Here is a 24,354-nt window from a genome sequence, read left to right as displayed (position 1 = left end):
CTGCTTTCTCTCTTCTGGAAGGAGAAAAAACTGGAGAGGAGAGAGGCAAGAGAAACCTGCTATGATTCTTTTACTACTGTCTTCACTAAATGAACTGAAAAGCAATCAGGGAGGGGAAAAATTGAATGCGATGTGTTAACTGATTTATATAGCAATTCCAAGTCGCTCCCTAGGAGTCATAAAAGCGTTTTGGCAGATGGAAGAATTTCTATCTCAGGGGTGAAGGCATAGTTTATGATCGTCAAACGCAATAAACTGACAAAGATTATTTGGCTTATGCTTCTGAATCTTCTGCTACACTCTCCTATGCACTTCTTTGTGAAGTCCAGTTTTAGCAAAGAATTCTGCTAGGTACGTTTATCAAGAATCCCCACCACCTCCCCATTCTGATATCCAATCATCCTCCACATCTGATAAGGTTTCTCATTGTCCACCATCCCACAGGTGATATCTGAATTAACCTAGTCTGTCTTCAGCAAGAATCCTATTAAGTTGGTTTAGCTAGAATTTCCTTCATCCCTTATGTTTCCGCTTAGTAATATTCCATCCCCTGACCCCCACTTTATTTCTTAGCTATAAATTCCCACTTTCCCATGCTGTTCAGAGTTGAGCCCAGTCTCTCTCCCCTACTTCAACACCTGTTGCGGTGGTCTTTATGCTCATGGAGAAGATCCTGAATAAAGTCTTCCTTGCCGTGCTTTAACAAGTATCATTAAATAATTTTGTCTTTAGCCAGGTGTGGTGGCTCATGCCTGTAATCCTAGCACTCTGGTAGGCTGAGGCAGGTGGATTGCTTGAGCTCAGGAGTTTGAGATCAGCCTGTGCAAGAGTGATACCTCTCCCTACTAACAATAGAAAAATTACCTGAGCTTGTGGTCGGCGCCTGTAGTTCCAGCTACTCGGGAGGCTACGGCAAAAGGATGGCTTGAGCCCAAGAGTTTGAGGTTGCTGTAAGCTCTGTGAAACTTTGCCCCAGAAAAATAAATAAATAAATCAGGCGCACCTGTGGGTCAGTGGGTAGGGCGCCAGCCCCATATACGAGGGTGGCCGGTTCACACCCGGCCTGGCCAAACTGCAACAAAAAAATAGCCAAGCATTGTGGTGGGCGCCTGTAGTCCCAGCTACTGGGGAAGCTGATGCAAGAGAATCACCTAAGCCCAGGAGTTAGAAGTTGCTGTTGGAGGTTGCTGTGAGCTGTGACGCCATGGCACTCTACCGAGTGCAATAAGGTGAGACACTGTCTCTACAAAAAGAAAGAAAAATAAATAAGTAAAATAACAATAATTTTGTCTTTAACAAAACTGAGTCCTATGGTGGAGTCACATTCTTTTTTTTTTCTTGTACTGTCCCAAAATTGTTTCATTTTCTTTTGTTTTTAGTCAAATTCTTGATCAACAGGAAGTATAGTTTCCCTTCATGGAAAAGCAGAAACTCAATGTTATGATGGAGATATCAGAGCTATCAAGACAAAGGGTAGGAGGATCTTCCAGAAAACACAGAAGACAAACAAGTATTTGTTAGCAGAGAGGATGCAGGTTTATATTAGGTTCATCCCAGGAAATAGGAAAAGAGGCAGCATCTCAGCAGCTACACAGGCTTCATGGCTGTATAAGGGTCCAACTTCATTCTTTTGCATATGGATTATCTAGTTTTTCCCAACCCCATTTTCCCCCAATACCATTTATTGAAAATATTGCCTTTTCCTTATTGAATGCTTTGACATATCTGTTGAAAAATCACTTGCCCCTATATGCAAGGGTTTATCTCTGTAATTTCTATTACTAGTCGACATTCTTGTCCTTATGCTAGTACCACACTATTTTGATTACTATAGCTTTGTAGTACTTTTTAAAATCAGGAAGTGTGAGCGCTCAAACTTTGTTTTTTTTTGTTTTTTGTTTTTGAGACAGAGTCTCACTATGTCACCCTTGGTGGAGTGCCATCATCACAGCTCACAGCAACCTCAAACTCTTGGGCTTAAATGATTCTCTTGCCTCAGAGCTGGGACTACAGGCACCCAACACAATGCCTGGCAATTTTATGTTGCAGTTGTCATTGTTTAGCTGGCCCAGCCCAGGTTCAAACCCGCTAGCCTTGGTGTGGCCGGTGCTGTAACCACTGTGCTATGGGCACCAAGCCTCAAACTTTGTTCTTTTTTTTCTTTTTTTTTTTTTTTGGTAGAGACAGAGTTTCACTTTATGGCCCTTGGTAGAGTGCCATGGCATCATACAGCCCACAGCAACCTCCAACTCCGGGCTTAAGCGATTCTCTTGCCTCAGCCTCCCGAGTAGCTGGGACTACAGGCGCCTGCTACAACGCCCGGCTATTTTTTTTTGGTTGCAGTTCAGCCAGGGCCGGGTTTGAACCCGCCACCCTCGGTATATGGGGCTGGTGCCTTACCGACTGAGCCACAGGCGCCACCCTCAAACTCTGTTCTTTTTCAAAATTATTTGACTATTCCACTGATGAGTATTTAATTTTTTTTTTTTTATTGAGACAGAGTCTCACCTTGTCGCCCTTGGTAGAGTGCCATGGTGTCATAGCTCACAGCAACCTCAAAGTCTTGGACTCAAGCAATCCTCTTGCCTCAGCTTCCCAAGTAGCTGGGACAACAGGCACCCACCACAATGCCCAATTATTTTTGCAAACAGGGTCTCACTTTTGGTCTCAAACTCCTGAGCTCAGGATATCCACCCACCTCAGCCTCCCAAAGTGCTAGGATTACAGGCAGGAGCCACCACACTCAGCCCTAGTTTTTTAATTTTTTTAAAAAAATTCTAACAGTAGTTAGACCTTACATGAAAATCAGGATTTCTGGTCTCTTGAAAATAAATCTAGAAAATTCTGGGAACAAATAACTGGAATTGCAAGTAGTTGCCATGTACTCTCCAATTTGCTCCTGTCTCCACTTACTCATTTATATAATGTCTGGGCCCTGAAGGCCCTTTATATGCGACCTTGAGTCTCCTGATTTATTGGGAAAGCAGATGGAGCCAGAGGACCTACCTAGTATAAGCGAAAGGCAATTGAACAATAGGCTATAGAGGTCTGGTCAAGAGACTTGGTCAGAAAAGAAAGTTTGGAGTTTTGAAAAAGAGTATAGCTGGGACACTTCACCTTGTATAGTGTTTAAAGGAGTTGTACTGGTCAGAGTTCTCCAGAGAAATAGTAAGGTGTGAGAGGGTTGGGAGGGGTATCAAGAAAGGCCTATCTGAGGAAAGGATAGTTAAATTGAGTCCAGAAAGATAAGGAAAGGAACCAGACAAGTGGAGACTTGATGGAAGAATATTCTAGGTTTATGATCCAAACTGAGGAAAGAACATGCACAAAGGCCCTGTATCAAGGTCTTTAGCACATTTTTTCAGGCAAGATAGAAGTCCAATAGAGCTGAAGGTCCAATGGAATTAGTGAAAGAAAAATGGTAAGATCTGAGCCAGGACAATAGTAAGCCATTTATGAGCTGTATGCTTTGTTTTGCTTTTTTGTTTTTGTTTTGAGACAGAGTCTATGTAACCCTCGGTAGAGTGCTATGGCATCACAGCTCACAGCAACCTACAAACTCTTGGGCTTAGGGCGGCGCCTGTGGCTCAGTAGGTAGGGTGCCAGCCACATACACCCAGGCTGACGGATTCAAACCCAGTCCGGGCCTGCTAAACAACAACTGCAACAAAAAATGGCGAGGTATTGTGTTAGGTGCCTGTAGTCCTAGCTACTTGGAAGGCTGAGGCAAGAGAATCTCTTAAACCCAAGAGTTTGAGGTTGCTGTGAGCTGTGACATCAGAGCGCTGTAGTGAGCGCTCTGATGTAGTGAGACTCCATCTCAAACCAAGGGCGATGTAGTGAGACTCCATCTCAAAAAAAACAAAAACTTTTGGGCTTAAATGATTCTCTTGCCTCAGCCTCCCAAGTAGCTAGGACTACAGGCACCTGCCACAATGCCTGGCTGTTTTTCTCTTATTGTTGTCATTGTTTAGAAGGCCCTGGCTCAGTTCAAAACCACCAGTCCCAGTCCATGTGGCCAGCATCCTAACCACTGAGCTACAGAGGCGAAGCGTCATCATATTTTCTTTATAATTGCCTTGATATAAAAGAAGAAAAACAGTGGCTCATGTTTATAATCCTAGCATTCTGGGAGGTCAAGGCAGGAAGATTGCTTGAGGCTGGGAATTCAAGATGAATCTGAGCAAGAATGAGACCCTGTCTCTAGAAAAAAAAATAGAAAAAAACTAACTGAGAGTAGTGGCACATACCTGCAGTCTCAGCTATTCAGGAGGCTGAGGTGAGGGAATCGCTTGAGCGCAGGATTTTGAGGTTGCAGGGAGCTATGATGACACTACCAAACTCTAGCCCAGGTGACAGAGCAAAACTCTATCTTAAAAAAAAAGAAAAAAAAAAAACGGACTATGGGGGAAAATGATGATTTTGGCTAAATAGCCAAATAAAATATTTTTAAATTTTTATGAGAAACTGGAGCATGTTTCTGTGAATGCAACCTTTATATTAAGGATGAAAACAGACATATAATAATATCCTTTATTTTTTGAGACAGAGGAGACAGAGTCTTACTGTATCATCCAGACCAGAGTGCCATGACATCAGCCTAGCTCACAGCAACCTCAAACTCATGGGTTCAACAGATCATTCTGCCTCAGACTCCCAAGTAGATAGGACTACAGGTGTGCGCAATGGCACTGGCTAATTTTTCTATTTTTTGTAGAGAGGAGGTCTCAGTCTTGCTCACGTTAGTTTTTTTTTTTTTTTTTTTTGAGACAGAGCCTCAAGCTGTCACCCTGGGTAGAGTGCTGTGGCATCACACCTCACAGCAACCTCCAACTCCAGGGCTTAAGCGATTCTCTTGCCTCAGCCTCCCAAGTAGCTGGGACCACAGGCATCCGCCACAACACCCGGCTATTTTTTTGGTTGCAGCCGTCATTGTTGTTTGGCGGGCCCAGGCTGGATTCGAACCCGCCAGGTCAGGTGCATGTGGCTGGTGCCTCAGCCGCTTAAGCCACAGGCACCGAGCTGCTCACATTAGTCTTGAACTCCTGAGCTCAAGCAATCCTCCTGCCTTGGCCTCCAAGAGTGCTAGAATTACAGGTATGAGCCACCCAGCCCAGACTCTAAAATTAGCTTCTAACAACAATAACAAAGCAAAACAAACAAACCAAGACAGAATCCCCCAAAGCTCACTCACATGCAACTAGAAGCAGTACAAACCCATATGGAAAGTTATTACAATTTTAAATCTACATTCACATTGCCTCAGCAATTTCAACTCCAGGGGTCCAACCCACCGAAATACTTACATGAGAAACCAAAGCTATATTTGAGAATTTCTCTGCAGTATGGTTTGTAAAACACTGGAAATAGCCAAAACGTTCAAGTAGGGAGGCTGAGGCAAGAGAACTACTTGAGCCCAAGAGTTTGAGGTTGCTGTCAGCTATGACGCCATAGCACTCTACCATCACTCTACCATGGACAACAAAGTGGACTCTGTTGAAAAATAAAGAAAAAAAAAAAGAATGCTTCTTGGGCAGCGCCTGTGGCTCAAAGGAGTAGGGCGCGGGCCCCATATGCTGGAGGTGGAGGGTTCAAGCCCAACCCTGGCCAAAAAAAAAAAAAAAAAAAAACAGACTGCTTCTTACAAGTGTTAACTTCTGGCTGGTCGCCGTGGCTCACGCCTGTAATCCTAGCACTCTGGGAGGCCGAGGCAGGTGATAGCTTGAGCTCATGGGTTGGAGCCCAGCCTGAGCAAAACGCAAGACCCCCTCTCTATTAAAGAAATAGAAAAACTGGGGCAAGAGGATCGCTTCAGCCCAAGAGTTAGAGGTTACTGTAAGATATGACACCACAGCACTCTACTCAGGGTGACAGCTTGAGACTCTGTCTCAAAAAAAAAAGGGTGGCGCCTGTGGCTCAAAGGAGTAGGACCCCTGCCCCATATGCCGGCCAAAAACTGTCAAAAAAAAAAAAAAAAAAAAGGCTCAGCACCTGTGGCTCAAGTGGCTAAGGCGCCAGCTTACATACACCTGAGCTGAACTGGCAAGTTTATCCAGCCTGGGCCCGCCAAACGACAGCTGCAACCAAAAAATAGCTGGGTTTGTGGCAGGTGCCTGTAGTCCCAGCTACTTGGGAGGCGGAGGCAGGAGAATCACTTGAGCCCAGTAGTTGGAGGTTGCTGTGAGCTGTGTGATGCTACAGCACTCTACCCAGGGCGACAGCTTGAGGCTCCGTCTCAAAAAAAAAAAAAAAAGTGTTAACTTCTATTACTAAAAAGCCAGATTATTCAATAGGACACACTTTCACCATCATTGAAACAGGTTTCTATAAAGAGAAAAAAAAAGGTCAAACAGAACATAGTTAATGATGGTTTTTAAGGCAACTTAGAGTCCCCTAACTTTGCTGTTTGAGTGACTAATTACTAGCTAAAAGCTTGAATAGGGAGGAGAGAATTTCATACTTTAATTTTCTAAGTACTACATTCAAACAGGTGTACTGTGAAAGGGCTCCCTCCCATTCACCTTTACCCAGCACCTCACTCTCCCCACAAGCAACTGTACTACACATTTCTACATACCCTTCAGAAATATCCTATGCATACACAAGCAAGTAAGCACATTTTATCAATAAAGAATTTAGCTCACTAATGCATGAGCTTGAAGATTTTAATAGTATTTTCAATATGAGCTCTCAGTCTTTTTAGCATAATGAAGTGTCAAGCAAAGATTTCATAGTCTTATGCTGACAGTCTCATGGAGGTATTTTCATGCTTCTATCACACTTGCATCTTTCTCGAAGTAGTGGGGATTTCAGTTGAGTTCCTGTGGCTGAAAGAAATACTAAACATGGCAATTTTAAGAAATACTAGGTATAGGGCGGCGCCTGTGGCTCAGTGAGCAGGGTGCCGGGCCCCATATACCGATGGTGGTGGGTTCAAACCCAGACCTGGCCAAACTGCAACAAAAAAAATAGTCGGGCATTGTGGCAGGCATCTGTAGTCCCAGGTACTGGGGAAGCTGAGGCAAGAGAATCGCCTAAACCCAGGAGTTGGAGGTTGCTGTGAGGTGTGATGTCATGGCACTCTACCAAGGGTGATAAAGTGGGACTCTGTCTCTAAAAAAAAGTTAAAAAAAAAAAAAAAAAGAAATGAAATACTAGATATGGTAATATTCACTGTGAAAATTCTTAAATTGATCTGACATACATACATGCTTAACCAATGTTAGATTCACAAATGCATAGTTCATGCTACCATATAATAATTTCAGGACTACAACCCCTTAAACAATATTTTAGTTATTTACAGTAAAAATAGGGTATAAATTTTTTTATAAAAGATATTTTAGTTATTGTTTGTGTATTCTCTAATAATTGCTCCATGCTCTCAACACTTGCTGGTCTCTTTGCCTGGGATGCCCATCTGGGTGGTGCAAAGTTCCCCTACTCAGCAACCCAGATACTCTTCCTTTATTGCCACTTATCACCCAACTCCTTTTTTTTTTTTTTTTTGCAGTTTTTGGCCGGGGCTGGGTTTGAACCCCGTCACCTGGTGCATATGGGGCCGGATCCCTATTCCTTTGAGCCACAGGTGCCGCCCCACCCTACTCCTTTGAGCCACAGGAGCCGCCCCCAACTCGTTCTTTTATGTTCCTACACTATGAGCTCTTTGAGGGTAGGGACTATGACCTACACGATTTTTTATATCACCAGGCCCTAGTACAGGCCTGGAAATACTAGTCTTTTAGTAAGTGTTGGTTACCTTAGGGTAAAATAACATAGATGAACAGTTGACAGACGATTCAGTGAACTATTTAAAAGATGGTTAACCTTACTATTAAAGAAACTCAAATTAAATCAAGAAGTTTATTTTTTTATCTCTAAGGTTTGCAAAGATTTAACAATAAACCAAGACAGAATCCCCCATATTATAGCAGAGGTGATACTTGAGAAGGTAACATTTAAGACCCTAAAAACCAGGGTCTGAGGGTCTGTCAACCAAAGCAAAAACACATCGGTGAAAAAGTGCTCTTGGGATGATGGAGATAGTTCTGTGTGACTGGAATGGAGTTCAAATTAATGAAAAAGATAAGGCTGAATAGGTAGCATGGTAATGCTTCCAGGGTAACGTTCAAAATCCTTAGCCTAACAAGATAGATTTTGCGTGTACTAAGAGAGAAAAATGTTCTTGAACTAACTTTGAAGCCTCACCCCTAGCCACATTGCAGTTCCGGCTGTATCTAATTATTTGGCAATTTCCTAAAAACATTTTTAGTCTTCTACAACTTAGCCTTCCCCTGGATTTTGTCCATTACTGAGAATGCTATCCTCCCATCTCCAAAACTCAACTACCACTTTCCCGGGAAAATTTTCCTGATCCATCAGACTGATAGAGGAGGCTCTCTTCTGATGACCTCTATCCAGTTCGTTGACCTGTTTATAGCTTCCTACTGAAGTGTGACCTGAACTGAGTTTTTCAGCTTTGCTTCACCAGCTTCTTTGGTGCTAAATACTAACATACATACGTTTGTTGTGTTATTGAATAAGCTGACTCCATTTCCCATTATGTCTCTGTCCCAACGTCTAAAAAGCCAACGACTCACTTTGTAGGATGTAGTAGACTCACGTTCGCTAATCGGTGAAATTTGAAAGTTAGGTCAAATTGTTAAAACAAATTGTTACAGTTAAGCCACTGTTGCTACTACTTTGTACCCAAACTGGGTGAAAGCCTGACCAGAAAAAGTCCACGACCCTGTTTTCATCAAGGTGGTCCAAACGTTTCCTTGTTTGGCTCAGTCCCAGTCTCCTGCGCTCAATCTCAAACCAGCAAGGTCCAAACAGAAAACGTGTATCTGGGGCCTGTACTTACGCAAAGAGCTCAAACAACTTCGCGATTTGGTGAATAACGACGCCTCAGAGTGCATGTAAAAAAACAGCAAAAACCCAGGCCTGTGACATGGATTCTTCAGTGCTAGATACTAGTGTGTGTGTTGTTACTGAATAAGGCTTGCAGGGCACTAGACCCACTTTAAAGGTTCGGCGCGTTCCCAAACCCATACGACCCAACACGGTTAGAGACGCCGAAAGACACGCCAGAGATGGGGGTCAGTGAGAGAAGTTCCCCTTCTTTAGCGCACAGCGTCCCTCGGATGCTCGGCACCCAAGCCCTACGCATTTGGAAACCCCACATTGCGTGGAACCTTCTCATCTCCCGGGGTACGCCGGCTCTACCCAGGCACTTCCGCACCTCAGGCCCGCTGGGCGGAGGAAAAAGCTCCAGAAGATTCCAAGAGCTTCGGGCAACCCAGACTTGGACCCACCCCCACAAGGCCTTTCGGCACAGCCCCTCCCGACCCGATCGCCCCCGCGCCGTTGCCCAGGTAACCGCGGGGCGGTGGCAGCGGCAGGAAGAGGCGGGACTTCCGGCGGGTGACGCACCCGGGCTCCGCTACAAAAGACGGCTGCGGCGCACCGGGCGGAACTTTCCAGAACGCTCGGTGGGAGGCAGAGGAGCGGCGGCTGCCCGAGCAGTGCACAACTAAGCGCTCCTTTCCGCTCCACTGCGTGGGCCTCTGCCCTCTCACCGGTGAGTTCTAGCCCTTGCGCTTCCCCTTGTTCCTTGGTTAGCGCCATTGGTGGCGCCGGGAAATGGAGGGAACCGCGATCGGAAGGCGGTTGGCCGCGTGGGCGGGAGGCTTGTCGGTTCCTGAATCCCCTTTTCTCTTTTTGGAGGGCTGGTGTGTTCCCTTCACGCCCCATCTCCGCCACGCATTGAGTGGGCCCGAGACGTGCCCTCCGCTTCTAGCCAAAGATCTCTAAAAACCCGCTACCGCTGCCTTTTTTTATGCGCGCACTCGCGCCCTCTCCGGAGCTCGCTTGGGGAGGTGGGGGGGGGGGTCGACCCTACGCGTACGCGCACGCGCAGAGGGCGGTAGGGGCGAGGGGCTGCGGGAGGAGCCGGGCGGAGGCTGCGGCTTTCGTTTCTCTTGTCTCTCCTCCCTCTCTTTGTTGAGGGCTGGGCTTTCCCCTCCACCCACTCGATCCAGGGTGGGAGGGAGAAAGGCAGGAAACCTTAACGGTCGGCCCCAAGTACTGGGGGGAACCTAACAACATGTAAACTCTGCCGGCCTGAGGGGCAAGAGGGGTTTCGGGGGTTGAAGCTGGAAGGCTTGTTAAGTGTTCATTAACCATTTTAATAAAGTACTCCTCCATCCCCATGCGTGCGCAGATGTCTGTCTTCTGGGAAGTATGTGTCGTTTTTCAGATTTACCAAAGGCAATGATAATGTAATAAACAATAGACGGAACCTATTAGTGCTGGATTAGATTGCTGCTGTCATTCACCATCTCTGGGTAACCGAAGCGGGAAGAATCCAGATTAACAGTGGTGGTGGTGTGTTAGTATGGAAGCTTTCGTGGTGGGGGAGAGTGATCTATCAGCTTAGAAGGCGGCTTTTGAATTATTTCGTGACAATTATTAGTTTACGGCTAGTCTGTAAAAGCTGATAGTTACAGTAGGAATTATTTACCATTTTGGGTGAAGTTTAGGGAAGGTGGTGTTCTTTAATCAGATTTGACAAAGAACAATGCTCTGCCTTAGTTCTGATTTTACTGATTAAAACTGACAGTTGAAAGCTGGTTAAGATTGCTTTTTGTTATTAAAGGCTGTAGAAAATGGTGAAAGAAACCACTTACTATGATGTTTTGGGAGTCAAACCCAATGCCACTCACGAAGAATTGAAGAAGGCATATAGAAAACTGGCCTTGAAGTACCACCCTGATAAGAATCCAAATGAAGGCGAGAAGGTAAGTAATACCTGAATAGTATTGGTATTGCTGCCTGAAGTTGAATTGCTTATAAAGCGGGTATGCTTTGTAACACGTGTTTTCTTTAAAAAGTGAAATTTATTTCTTTTCTCAAACAGTTTAAACAGATTTCTCAAGCTTATGAAGTTCTCTCTGATGCGAAGAAAAGGGAATTATATGACAAAGGAGGAGAACAGGCGATTAAAGAGGGTGGAGCAGGTGGTGGTTTTGGTTCCCCCATGGACATCTTTGATATGTTTTTTGGAGGAGGAGGAAGGATGCAAAGAGAAAGGAGAGGTAAGAATAATCTAGGCCTCCTGCAGCTAATTAAAATAGCTGTTGGTCAAAGCAAACTGACTCATTTAAGTGCTTGTTTACATGTTGGCATAATGGGGTTTTTTGTTTGTTTTTTGTGGGGTTTTTTTTTTTGAGAGATTTTTCACTATGTCACCCTCAGCACCTCAGCATAATGCTGTGGTGTCACAGCTCACAGCAACTTCAGACTCTCAGGCTTAAGTGAGTCTCTTGCCTTAGCTTCCCAAATAGCTGTGACTACAGGCTCTCGCCACAATGCCCAGCAAATTTTTGTTGCATTTGTTGTTCAAGCAGGCCCAGGTTGGGCTCAAACCTGCCTCGCAGTATGTGGTTGGCGCCCTAACCCCTGAGCTAGGGTGCTGAGCCAGTGTTGTTTATAGTTTTTTGAAATAAGATTAGATGTAACTAAGCCAACTGGTAACAGATGAATGTTTCTAAAGCTCTTAGATGTATTCAAGTCAACATTATCAGATGTTAAGAGAACAAGGTATATCAGTATAGTTTTAACTGCCTGCTTCAGCCAGTGGTAGGTACAGTGGCCTTTTTCAAACAAGCGTGAATTAAAAGTTCAGAAACCTAGACCATCCTCAAGCTCATACAGCAAGCCAACAGAACCAGGGCTGAAAGAACAGATTTATTGCCTCCAAATAGCCCATTAACTGTTGATGCTTGCTTCAGCTTTATGGTAATATATGCATTTAATGTTTAGCAGAAATGTGGCTTACAAACTATAGAAATATTACTCATAGAAGTAAAGTTTCGGTTTATGTTTTTGTAAAGAATTGGTCTAGGCTTGGTGCCTGTGGCTCAGTGGTTAGGTCTCCCACCACATACACTGGTGCTGGTGGGTTTGACCCCTGCCGGGGCCTGCTAAACAACAGTGACAACTACGAAAAGAAAATAGCTGGGCGTTGTGGCAGGTGCCTATAGTCCCAGCTGCTTGGGAGGCTGAGGCAAGAGAATCGCTTAAGCCCAAGAGTTTGAGGTTGCTGTGAGATGTGACTTTACCACAGGTGTGACTCTACCAAGGGTGACATAGTGAGACTGTCTCAAAAAAAAAATTGGTTTAAAAGTTACTGCTGGCAAACTCTACTATGTGGCTTTATATGAAGAGATCATTGTGACAATGCACTTCATTAAATTTTAGAAGCTTTATTTTTCCTTCTTTATATTCTCATCTCTGTAGAAAGTGAAAAGGGAAGTTTTTAATATGCAAAAACCAACTACAAAAAGGTAATACTATGAGCAGAAAGATAACAGTTAATAGTACTTCGTGCTTCATTAGAAAGTAATGTTGGGCGGTGCCTGTGGCTCAAAGGAGTAGGGTGCCTGCCTCATATGCCGGAGGTGGTGGGTTCAAACCCAGCCCTGGCCAAAAACTGCAAATAAAAGAAGAAGAAAGAAAGTAAAAATGTTTATTAGGTGTGCTGTAAGGAAGAGTTTGAGAACTTAGGCATAAGGCAAGGCAATACTATTTTGTGGTGGATAAAGTCCTTGCAGAAAGATCACTAACTGGGAACTTATTAACAAACTATTGGCAAGTGATTTCATATCCATAGCCTTGGTGTCCTTGTGGGATCTCAACCTTTCATTCCCATTCTAAGGTTTAAATGAGTATGGCACTCTTTAGTAGCCACTGGGTGCATGTGGCTCTTTAAATTCAAGGCAACAGTAAAAATGCTTTCTGAGTATAGCCACGTTTTTATTTATACACCTAATGAGCACGTTAAGATTAGTAGCTACTATATTACACGGCAGATGTAAAACAATTGCATCACTGCAGAAAGTTCTGTTGGACAGCACTGTTATAAAGAGTATGAGAAATTTAGTCTTTAAAACAAACAGTGCTAGCCCAGCAGTGATGTTTTCTACTGAATAAGGAAGAAGTAGGAATTAATCAATAAATATATGTATGTAGACTTCCCTGGCCAACCTTGACTAATGGAAATCCATTATGCTAAAGAATTTTTGGCTGAATAGGGCATATTGCTCAATAGTGTACTAAGTGAATGCTTCTAGGGGGACCAAAATGAGTGGATTATTGTGAAATGTTGGTGTTGCTCTAGTGATTTTTTTTGCCAGCAGTATTTTTGATTACCATATTTTTAAGTTGACCACATCTGTGTCCTTAGACAAATACTTAAATCTCTGACCCAATTTTCTGCTTCTGTAATTTCATCACAATTTGAGGATCATATGTGATAATGTGGTGAACCTTCTGTATGTATAGGAGATAGTTAACAGATGTAACCGGTGGGGCTTATCTTTCATTATCCTGTGTCAATTTTTTTTACACCTTCAGCACAAATAATATGTAACGTCTTAAGTAGATTTTTAATGAAAAATATTTTGTTTTAGGTAAAAATGTGGTACATCAGCTCTCAGTTACCTTAGAAGATTTATATAATGGTGCCACAAGAAAACTGGCTCTGCAAAAGAATGTGATTTGCGACAAATGTGAAGGTATGGTCTTGTTTCGAACGTAATTATTGATAACAATAGCTGAAAATGGAGTTGAAAATAAGTACAAGTTATTTGTTGGAAATAACAGTATTTTCTAAAACAAATAAATTCCCGAGTTTGAGGTTGCAGTGAGCTGCCACACCCACTGCACTCTGCTCAGGGGCATAGGGTGGGACCCTGTCTCAACAAAAAAAAAAGAATAAATTCAATAAAATTTCATCTTAAAGTATATCCCTAAGAATTGTACTTTAGGAATACTTGTTAAGATTCTGGAAATAGCTCCTTGTCAAATCGTACATTCATAGGGCAACATTCCATCATATTTTCCTTGAAAATAAGAAAGTATAGTATTTAGGAATTGTCCTATTAAAAATACCACTGTGTCTCCTACTAAATTTACACATCCTTCTTTTAAATTCTTTAGGCCGAGGTGGCAAAAAAGGAGCAGTAGAGTGCTGTCCCAATTGCCGAGGTACTGGAATGCAAATAAGAATTCATCAGATAGGACCTGGAATGGTTCAACAAATTCAGTCTGTGTGCATGGAGTGCCAGGGCCATGGAGAACGGATCAGTCCTAAAGATAGATGTAAAAGCTGCAATGGAAGGAAGATAGTTCGCGAGAAGAAGATTCTGGAAGTTCATATTGACAAAGGTGAGTTCTGTGCCCACTTCTCATGCTGCAGTCTTAAATACCGTGACAGGTTCATTAACAGTACCTAATTTTTTAAAGAGCTATCTTTAGGTTATGTATGATCCTATTGTGGGAAATAATTCTTAGCTACATAGTGTTCTTCCTTTCAGACTTAACTTTTGCATATTGTGTTACTCTTTAAGAGACTATCTTAGGGATTGCTTTATAGGATCATCTTTCTAACATCAGTGGTGATGTATATGATTCGAATGGTGTTCTAAATTAAACTCTCCATTAAACCATAGTTCTTTAATTTTAAACCCTTTCTACGGATTCTTAATTTCATTAGGTTAAAAGATACTTTTAAGGATTTAGGGTAGGAGTAGGTGAAGAATGGGGTCTAATTAAAATTTGCATTTTTAAAACTAATGAACATGTTTAATGTGTTTTGGGTGGGGGGTTGTTTGTTTGTTTTTGGCCAGGGGCTGTGTTTGTACCCACCACCTCCAGTATATGGGGCCGGCGCCCTATTCCTTTGAGCCACAGGCGCCATCCTAATGAACATGTTTAAATATGCTCATTGGCCTACTTTAATTGGCTCACTTTTTTTTTTCTTTTTTTTTTTTTTTTTTTTTCCAGTTTCTGGCCGGGGCTGGGTTTGAACCCGCCACCTCCAGCATATGGGGCTGGCACCCTACCCTATGAGCCACAGGCGCCACCCAATTGGCTCACTTTTTAATTAGCTTATTTGCCCATTGTATTGAAATGTTTCTTAATTGACTTCTAAGGATTTATCATATTTTTGCCCTTCTTTTAAATTTTTGTTGTTGTTTAAGAGACAGTTTCACTTCATTGCCCTGGGTAGAGTGCTGTGGCATCACAGCTCACAGCAAACTCTAGCTCTGGGGCTTAGCCACTTCTCTTGCCTTAGCCTCTCGAGCAGCTGAGACTACAGACGCCCACCAGAACGCCCAGATATTTTTTTGTTAACAGTTTGGCCACCCTCCGTATGGGGCTAGTGCCCTACTCACTGAGCCACAGGCGTTGCCCTTAAAATGTTTTCTATAGACTAAACCTGCCACTTCCTACCTTTCGGACTCCAGATTATAAGTTAACTATAAAACTTTTTTTTTTTTTTTTTTTTTTTTTTTTTTTTTGGTAGAGACAGAGTCTCACTTTATGGCCCTCGGTAGAGTGCCGTGGCCTCACACAGCTCACAGCAACCTCCAACTCCTGGGCTTAAGCGATTCTCTTGCCTCAGCCTCCCGAGTAGCTGGGACTACAGGCGCCCGCCACAACGCCCGGCTATTTTTTGGTTGCAGTTTGGCCGGGGCCGGGCTTGAACCCACCACCCTCGGCATATGGGGCCGGCGCCTTACCAACTGAGCCACAGGGGCCGCCCCTATAAAACTTTTTTTTTATATTCTTAGGGTTTGATTGTTTTGTCAATTTTTAATTTTACCTTTGAAAATATTTTAAAATGTACAGTAGTACATTATGTTCATTGTAGAAATAACTCCAGAGGAAATTTCAGTCTCTTAATTCTGTGAAATATGGTAATCATCTTTGTAACTTTATTAAAATCAAACTAGCATTCTGTACTATTTATAGTATATTATCAACTTTAAACTGTTGGCGTTTTTTGTTTGGAGGAGGTTTGGTTGGTTTTGGAGTGTTGTTCTGTTTGTGGGGAGGGACAGTGTCTCTTATTTCTGGTGTCATACTCATAGTTCACTGCAACCTCAAATTCCTGAGCTCTAGGCATCCTTCATTGCTCAGCCTCCAAGAGTAGTTAGGTCTAAAGGCACAGACAACCATATCCATCTAGTTTCTCTATTCTAGGGGTCCTCAAACTACAGCCCGCGGGCCACATGAGGCGGTGTGATTGTATTTGTTCCCGTTTTGTTTTTTTACTTCAAAATAAGATGTGTGCATTGTGCATAGGAATTTGTTCATAGTTTTGTTTTTTAAACTATAGTCTGGCCATCCAACGGTCTGAGGGACAGTGAACTGGCCCCCTATTTAAAAAGTTTGAGGGCCCCTGCTTTTCTATCGAGACAAGGTCTCACGGTTGCATAGGCTGATGGTTTCTTTCTTTTTAGAGACAGAGTCTCACTTTGTCGCTCTCAGTAGAGTGCTATGGTATCACAGCTTACAGCAACGTTCAGCTCTTGGACTTAGGCGATTCTCTTATCTCAGCCTCCCGAGTAGCTGGGACTACAGGTGCCCACTACAATGCTCAACTATTTTTTTTGTTGTTGCAGTTTGGCCGGAACTGGCACCCTACTCACTGAGACACAAGCACTGCCCAGCCTAGGCTGGTCTTGAATTTCTGGTTTCCGTCCTCCTACCTCACCCTCCCAAAGTGCTAGGATTATAGGTGTGAGCCACAAAACTCAGCCTGGAACTGTTAATGAGTATCTTTCCATAGTAATACACATACCTATATCAATTTAAGTGACTGGAGAAGTCTGTGTATTATGATCCTGTGTGCCTTCACCATTTTTAACAACTAAGAATGTTGTGTGTTAGAAATTAAAAGTAAATGTTCTTGGCAGTTAAATTTAACACATTCGTTTTCTTTCTCCTTAATTGGCCCATACTTAGTGTAGGATTTACACTTTGAGGGTTTTTTTCCTCCAATAAGATACTGCTACCAACAGCATATATGGTAAGTCTTCATTTAATGTTGTCAATGGATTCTTGAAAACTGGGACGTTAGGTGAAATGACTTGCAGCATTCTAATGTCATTTCCTTATAATACTGGTGAGGGGAAAAAATTGGTCTTGATATACATCTTTTCACTTAAATCATGGTTTCTAAGAACCTATTGATGGTGATAAGGCACATGACTTACTATACTTAAAACATCAGTTACAAATACAGTCATTCATGCTGTGCTCACCCATGTGCTTTACAGTAACATGGAATAGCCAGGAAAACCTAGCTGAGTTAAATTGCTTCACCAAGACAGTTATTTGCCTCATACGCTATTAAAGACAAATTGTTTCATCGCCACTATGTGATATTGGTATCGCATTAAGATCCTTATTTAAGAACTGAATAATTGGGCGGTGCCTGTGGCTAAGTGGGTAGGGCACCAGCCCCATATACCAAGGTTGGCGGGTTCAAACCCGGCCCTGGCCAAACTGCAACAAAAAAAAAAGCTGGGCAACAGGCGGTGCCTATGGCTCAAAGAAGTAGGGCGCCGGCCTCATATGCTGGAGGTGGCTGGTTCAAACCCAGCCCCAGCCAAAAACTGCAAAAAAAAAAAAAATAGCTGGGTCTTGTGACGGGCGCCTGTAGTCCCAGCTACTCGGGAGGCTGAGGCAAGAGAATTGCCTAAGCCCAGAAGTTGGAGGTTGCTGTGACACCATGGCACTCTACTGTGGGCGACAAAGTGAGATTCTGTCTCAAAAAAAAAAAAAAAATGAATAATTTGTGGAATAATAGATATGGTTGAATTTTTCTTCAAAGTATGTGGGAACAAAGTGGATAGAGGGTGTAATACATGAAATATTTCATGAGTTTTAAAGGCCACTAAATGTAGATTGATGAATATACAAGAATTCATTATACTGCTATCTGTTCCATTTATATAGGTTTAATATTTTTGATCTAAAAAGCGAGACAAGATTGCGCATTTTAGGTGATAGTTGGTTCAGGAAAAAAATCAGAATGAGATAATACTCCAGTGTAATTGGCAAACACAGGTTCTCTTACATGAGTTGTTTGAAGAGATTTTGTCCATGCCTTCTGTCATCTGGGCTAGAGTGCAGTGGTGTCGTAGCTTATAGAAACCTCAGAACTTGTGGGCTCAGAGTGATCCTCCTCCTCCTCCAGCTTCCCAACTAACTGGGACTATAGCTGTCATATCTAATTTTTCCATTTTTATTACAGATAGTGTTTTGCTTTTGCTCAGGGTGGTCTCAAACTCCTATGGTCAAACAGCCCTCCTTCAGAGTGTTAGGATTAAAGGCATGCGTTGCCAGGCCTGGCCTTCTGCCGATATTTTTGGGCAGTGGTCACATGGGCTAAGGGACTGTCCAGTACTGGTTATCCAGAGGGCTAAACTGAATGGTGATTGAGGGGAATTTTTTTCCCCCCTTTTGGCTCAGGGTCTGGCTCTGTCATCCAGGCTGGAGTGCAGTACTGCAATTATAGCTCACTGCAGCCCCTTAACTCCTGGGTTCAAGCAATCCTTCTGCTTCAGACTCCCAAGTAACTAAGATTATAAGCATATGCTACTACACCTAGCTAATTTTATTAGTTTATATTATTTCTGTAGAGAGCAGGTCTCACTGTTTGGCCCAGACTGATTTCATGATCCTGGGCTCAAGTAATATTTAACGCCTTGGTCTCCTAGAGTGCTGGAACATATAGGAGTGTGCCACCTGGTCTGAATAGTTCTTTTTTTGTTTGTTTGTTTTTTTGTAGAGACAGAGTCTCACTTTATGGCCCTCGGTAGAGTGCCATGGCACCACACAGCTCACAGCAACCTCCAGCTCCTGGGCTTAAGCGATTCTCTTGCCTCAGCCTCCCGAGTAGCTGGGACTACAGGCGCCTGCCACACACAACACCCGGCTATTTTTTTTGTTGCAGTTCGGCCAGGGCTGGGTTTGAACCCGCCACCCTCGGCATATGGGGCCGGCGCCCTACTCAACTGAGCCACAGGCGCCGCCCCTGAATAGTGCTTAAAAAGGTTATGGATTTAAAAATTTTTTTATTTTTATGAATAAATTTCCAATATATAAATGCTATTACAATAAAGTTTGTTACTACTGCCATTATAAATTAAAAGTAATTTGATACATGTTTTTACAGGTAATGAAGTTGAAAATAGTTAACATTTATTGGTTATAGTTGCTGATCACTAGTTGGTGCCAGCATAGACTGACTTAATCCTGTTAATAGTCCTAATGAGGTAGGTCTCTGTAGGAAAGTTGAAAATTAGGAAGGTTATTCATCTTGCTTCTGTAGTGGGCTTTTTTAGTTATTTCTGTGATTTTGGCATCCATAGGGACTGACATCATTTTTTATGAATGTGCAAACAGATCTGTATGTACAGTTTATGATTCTGACCTTAGTTGGATATTAAATGAGAGTACAAAATGAATCTCTTGTTTTTAGGCATGAAAGATGGCCAGAAGATAACATTCCATGGTGAAGGAGACCAAGAACCAGGATTGGAGCCAGGAGATATTATCATTGTGTTAGATCAGAAGGACCATGCTGTTTTTACTCGGTAAAGACTTTAATCAACCACTCATACTAATTTGTATACCTGAATTTTTGACTTGGTGTTTTTTTGTTTTTAATGAGTTTTCCATCACTCTTGAGAACCTAATTCCTGGAAATACCTTAGGAAAGCATAGCAAGAGAGTTGTGTATATAACATACCTTGTAGAAGGTTGTGTTAACCATTATTTTTATTATAAAAGAGGCTGAAAATAAGTAGGATCAGATTTTAATTTTTTCTACTCAAAGTAAATTGTTACTTGGAAAGTATATTTAATTTAAGAGATGTTATACATAAATAGGAACAGGTATCAAGTGGCTGACAGAAACATCCCTGGACAGATTTTTTACTCACAATCTTTGTATAAGTAGGTAAAGTGTCATAAAGCTTTCACCAATTTTTAATTCTGGGTTCATGATGATTGCAAAATTGTAATTTAGGTGATTTTTTTGGAGATAGCGTCTCACTTTGCAGGCCTGTGTAGAATCCTGTGGTGTGTCACAGCTCACGGCATCCTCAAACTCCTAGGCTCAAATGATCCTCTTGCCTTAGCCTCCCAAGTAGGTGGGACTACAGGTGCCCATCACAACACCCAGCTAGTCTTTCCTATTTTTAGTAGAGGCTCACTCTTTTTTCTTTTTTTCTTTTTTTTGAGACAGAGTCTCATTATGTGGCCTTCGGTAGAGTGCCATGGCATTGCAGCTCACAGCAACCTCAAACTCTCGAGCTTAAGCAATTCTCTTGCCTTAGCCTCCCAAGTAGCTGGGACTACAGGTGCCCAGCTATTTTTTGTTGTTGCTGCAATTGTCATTGTTGTTTAGCTGGCCTAGGCTGGGCTTGAACCCACCACCCTCGGTGCATGTGACTGGCGCTGTAACCACTGTGGGAGGGTGATTTTAAACTCCTGAGTTCAAGCAATCCAGCCACTTCGGCCTCCCAGAATGCTAGCATTGTAGCCGTGAGCCATCTAGCTCAGCCTAGGTAAATTGCGTTTAGTGATGAATGTCCAAAACCAAACTACAGTTGGACTCAATATTTCTGGTAGAAATTCAGGTTTACTGCTATGAAATAGTTAATTCAGAGTTTATGATGAACTTACACTGAAGTACAAGAAAGAATGATGGTTCACATTGAATGCTTCTGTTAAATAACATCTGGCTTATAGCAAAACATAGGGAAGTAGGCTCGAAGGAACCAATTTAGAATTTATATTTCTTAAGTATCTTAAAATAATGGGAAATGCTGTCAAACTCAGGATTTTGATGCTATCATTTGAAGTATTCCTGATTAAAGATGTTTTATTAATATGGATTGAAGGGCGGTGCCTGTAGGGCGCTGGCCCCATATACCCAGGGTGGCGGGCGCCTGTAGTCCCAGCTACTCGGGAGACTGAGGCAAAAGAATCACCTAAGCCCAAGAGCTGGAGGTTGCTGTGAGCTGTGACACCACAGCACTCTACCAAGGATGACAAAGTGAGACTCTGTCTCTTAAAAGAAAAAACATATATATATATATATATATATATATATATATATATATGGATTGAAAAAGAGGAAAGTCAAAGATTAGAAGGAGGAAGTGAACTGAAGATTATGTTCCCTCACAGTGTGATAGGCACTATAGTATTTAGGTACATCATTAAGCTTGTGCTTTTCGTTGGGGGGGGATGTTAACTGTCCCTTGAAATTGGTCATACGCTCAGTACTTGATTTTTGTCTTTGGGTCCTAGATTATGCAGGCAAATCTGCATAATCTAGGACCCAACTCAGGTTTGTTTCACTTACACTATAATGTTCTTTAATATGTTCGCTTTCTTTGAACATCACTTTTTTAAAGAGAATTTATTTTTCCCCCTGTGATAAATGAAATTTAAAATTAGGTAAAGAGGCTGGGCATGCTGGCTCATGCCTATAATCCTAGCACTCTGGGAGGCCACAGAGGCGCTAGATTGCTTAAGCTCAGGGGTTCAAGACCAGCCAAAGCGAGAGCAAGACCCCTTCACTAAAAATAGGCGTGTTATAGCAGGTACCTGTAGTCCTACCTACTCCGGAGGCTGAGGCAAGAGGATTGTTTGAGCCCAAGAGTTTGAGGTTGCTGTGAGCTATGATGCCATGGTTATCTACTGAGGGCGACATAGTGAAATGGTCTCAAAAATCAATAAGATAAAATTAGATAAGGAGATAATTCAGGGGTGGTAAGTGGTAGAGATTGCTTAGAGTGTGAGATTTTCAACAGAAAACAAAACTGGTGGGCCAGGGGCAATGGCTCATGCCTGTAATCCTAGCACTTTGGGAGGCCAAGGCAGGTGGATTGCCTGAGCTCACAGGTTCAAGACCAGCCTGAGCAAGAGTGAGACCACCTCATCTCTAAAAATAGCTGGGTGTTGTGGCAGGCACCTATATTCCCAGCTACTCAGGAGGCTGAGGCAAGAGAATCGCTTAAGCCCAAAAATTTGAGGTTGCTGTGAGCTGTGACGCCATGGCACTGTACAGAGGAGACAAAAACTCTGTCTTTAAAAAAATAAAAACTATTCTTGGTTCTCAGCTGTTTGATTTTTTAGAACACAGGAAGAGTAGGTGTCTTCATGAAAGCACAATTATTTACTTTAGTACATGTAATCATTGGTGTTAGAAACATCAATATTTGTCACATTTGCATTGATACAGACGAGGAGAAGACCTGTGCATGTGTATGGATATACAGCTGGTTGAAGCATTGTGTGGCTTCCAAAAGCCAATATCTACTCTTGACAACCGAACCATAGTCATCACCTCTCATCCAGGTATGGTAACTAGATGAGTTTGTCTTTATGGTTTTCTTTAGCTCCTGATAATTAAGTAGTATAGGGACTGAAAGAAAAACATCTTGTTTTTCTTTCTTGGTTATATGCCCTTCAGGCTGAGGTGAAGTCATAGGTCGTGGCTCTTGGAAAACCCATACATGAAAGAGGGTGGTGGACTTGTTTCACCATACAAATTTACTCCTATCTATGAGCTAGGACAGTTCTTTGTTCTTCAATTCCTCTGTCTTGTAAAAACGTGAATGTAATAGAAGAGCTCGGCTTTTTTGTTTTTAGGTCAGATTGTCAAGCATGGAGATATCAAGTGTGTGCTAAATGAAGGCATGCCAATTTATCGTAGACCATATGAAAAGGGTCGCCTAATCATTGAATTTAAGGTAAGTTGTAACGTCCTTAACAATATTTGAGAATTGGCTGTATGTGGTAGCTCACACCTATAATCCTAGCATTTTGGGAAACCAAGCTGAGAGGGGATCACTGGGGCCATCTGGGCAATATAGCGAGACCTCGTTTTTTTTCTTTCTTTTTTTTTTTTTAAGAGATAGAATCTCACTTTGTTGCTCTCAGTAGAGTGCTGTGATATCACAGCTCATAGCGACCTCCACCTCTTGGGCTTAGACGATTCTCTTGCCCTAGCCTCCCAAGTAGCTGGGACTACAGGCGCCCGCCACAACGCCTGCCATTTTTTTTGTTGCCATTTGGCCAGGGCCGGGTTTGAACCTGCCACCCTGGGTATATGGGGCCAGCGCCCCCCTTACTCTATGAGCCACAGGTGGTGCCCTTTTTTTTTTTTTTTTTTTTGGAGAAAAGAGTTTCGCTGTTTCACCCTCAGTAGAGTGCTCTAGTGTCACAGCTCACAGCAGCCTCTTAACTCTTGGGCTGAAGCCATTCTCTTGCCTCAGCCTCCCAAGTAGCTGGGACTACAGAAGCCCGCCAAAATGCCTGGCTATTTTTTAGAGTCAAGGTCTCCCTCTGGCTCAGGCAGCAGCCACCACACCTGGCCTGGGTCTACCTTTAAAAAAAAAAAAAAGACCTGACATGTTATAATCCTTAAACTTAGTTCAGTGTGCTAGGCACTTACTCCTTTCCAAACATTTTTTCCTAAGAATGGCTGATTTGCGAAAAGATTATGTGGGGTTTTTAGGGGGAATGAGTCCATGATTTTTTTATATAAGGAGTTAATGAAGTTGGACTGAACTTAAAGTAGAAATTTCTTCTTGTAGGTAAACTTTCCTGAAAATGGCTTTCTTTCTCCTGATAAACTCTCATTGCTGGAAAAACTTCTACCAGAGAGGAAGGAAGTAGAAGAGACTGATGAAATGGATCAAGTAGAACTGGTGGACTTTGATCCAAATCAGGAAAGACGGCGCCATTACAATGGAGAAGCATATGAGGATGATGAACATCATCCCAGAGGTGGTGTTCAGTGTCAAACTTCTTAATGAGGCCAGTGAATGACACTCATGCTGGCATTTTTGTGCAGTAACGAATGAGTGAAGGACTGTAATCATAATATGCTCACTACTTGCTATTGTTTCTGTTTTAATATTCAACTATAGTAGTGTTTTAAAGGTTAAATGAAGAATAAATGCAAATATAAAAGCTCTGACTTTGCCCTGTATGTATGACTTCAGTGTGCAAGATGAAATTTAATACCTGTTAAAAACTACTTTAAAAAAGAGTTCCTGGCATTTGTTAGGACAAACCTTGCAATTGATTTCAGCTGTGTCCATGAACAAACTTAGAATGAAATGCTAGGTGTATGCATTGGCTTCAGTGTATGACCCTTCATTGTTAAGCTATGAAATTAAAACTCTGTATTTAACTGGCAATCAGATAAAGAAAACTTAATTTGTAGAGAAGTGTTGGTGTGTATAGTTAATTTGTATTGAGTGGGATTCATTGTGATGCCTCTGCATTTATTATTTTGCCTCAACTGTTACTTGAAAATGGCATAATATATCATTTATCCTGTGTTACCAGTAATAGAAAAGTTGCCTTTCCAAAAAGGGTTTATCATAATATGCTGCTTCTCGAGGGCATGCACTTACAGAATTGCATTCCTTCTGTGTCATCCATATGTAATATATCCATATATGTGTA

The 24,354-nt window shown here is 42.4% G+C and overlaps 1 protein-coding gene across 1 annotated transcript; it reads left to right on the top strand.

Moving 5' to 3' along the window:
• Window positions 1–9,432: 9,432 nt before the first annotated feature.
• On the top strand, window positions 9,433–24,113 carry DNAJA1 (DnaJ heat shock protein family (Hsp40) member A1). The gene is made up of 9 exons (XM_053570763.1): window positions 9,433–9,583; window positions 10,661–10,802; window positions 10,922–11,099; window positions 13,476–13,580; window positions 14,005–14,232; window positions 19,343–19,457; window positions 22,118–22,233; window positions 22,528–22,628; window positions 23,475–24,113. Exons 2-9 carry the CDS (start codon window positions 10,671–10,673, stop codon window positions 23,691–23,693), a joined length of 1,194 nt encoding a protein of 397 aa, XP_053426738.1. The 5' UTR covers window positions 9,433–9,583; window positions 10,661–10,670; the 3' UTR covers window positions 23,694–24,113.
• The last annotated feature ends 241 nt before the right edge of the window (window positions 24,114–24,354 follow it).

Source organism: Nycticebus coucang, chromosome 2 (assembly GCF_027406575.1).
Source record: "Nycticebus coucang isolate mNycCou1 chromosome 2, mNycCou1.pri, whole genome shotgun sequence".
NCBI lineage: Eukaryota > Metazoa > Chordata > Mammalia > Primates > Lorisidae > Nycticebus > Nycticebus coucang.
The sequence above is the reverse complement of the archived record's forward strand: the minus strand, read 5'-3'. Positions and strand labels throughout refer to the sequence as shown.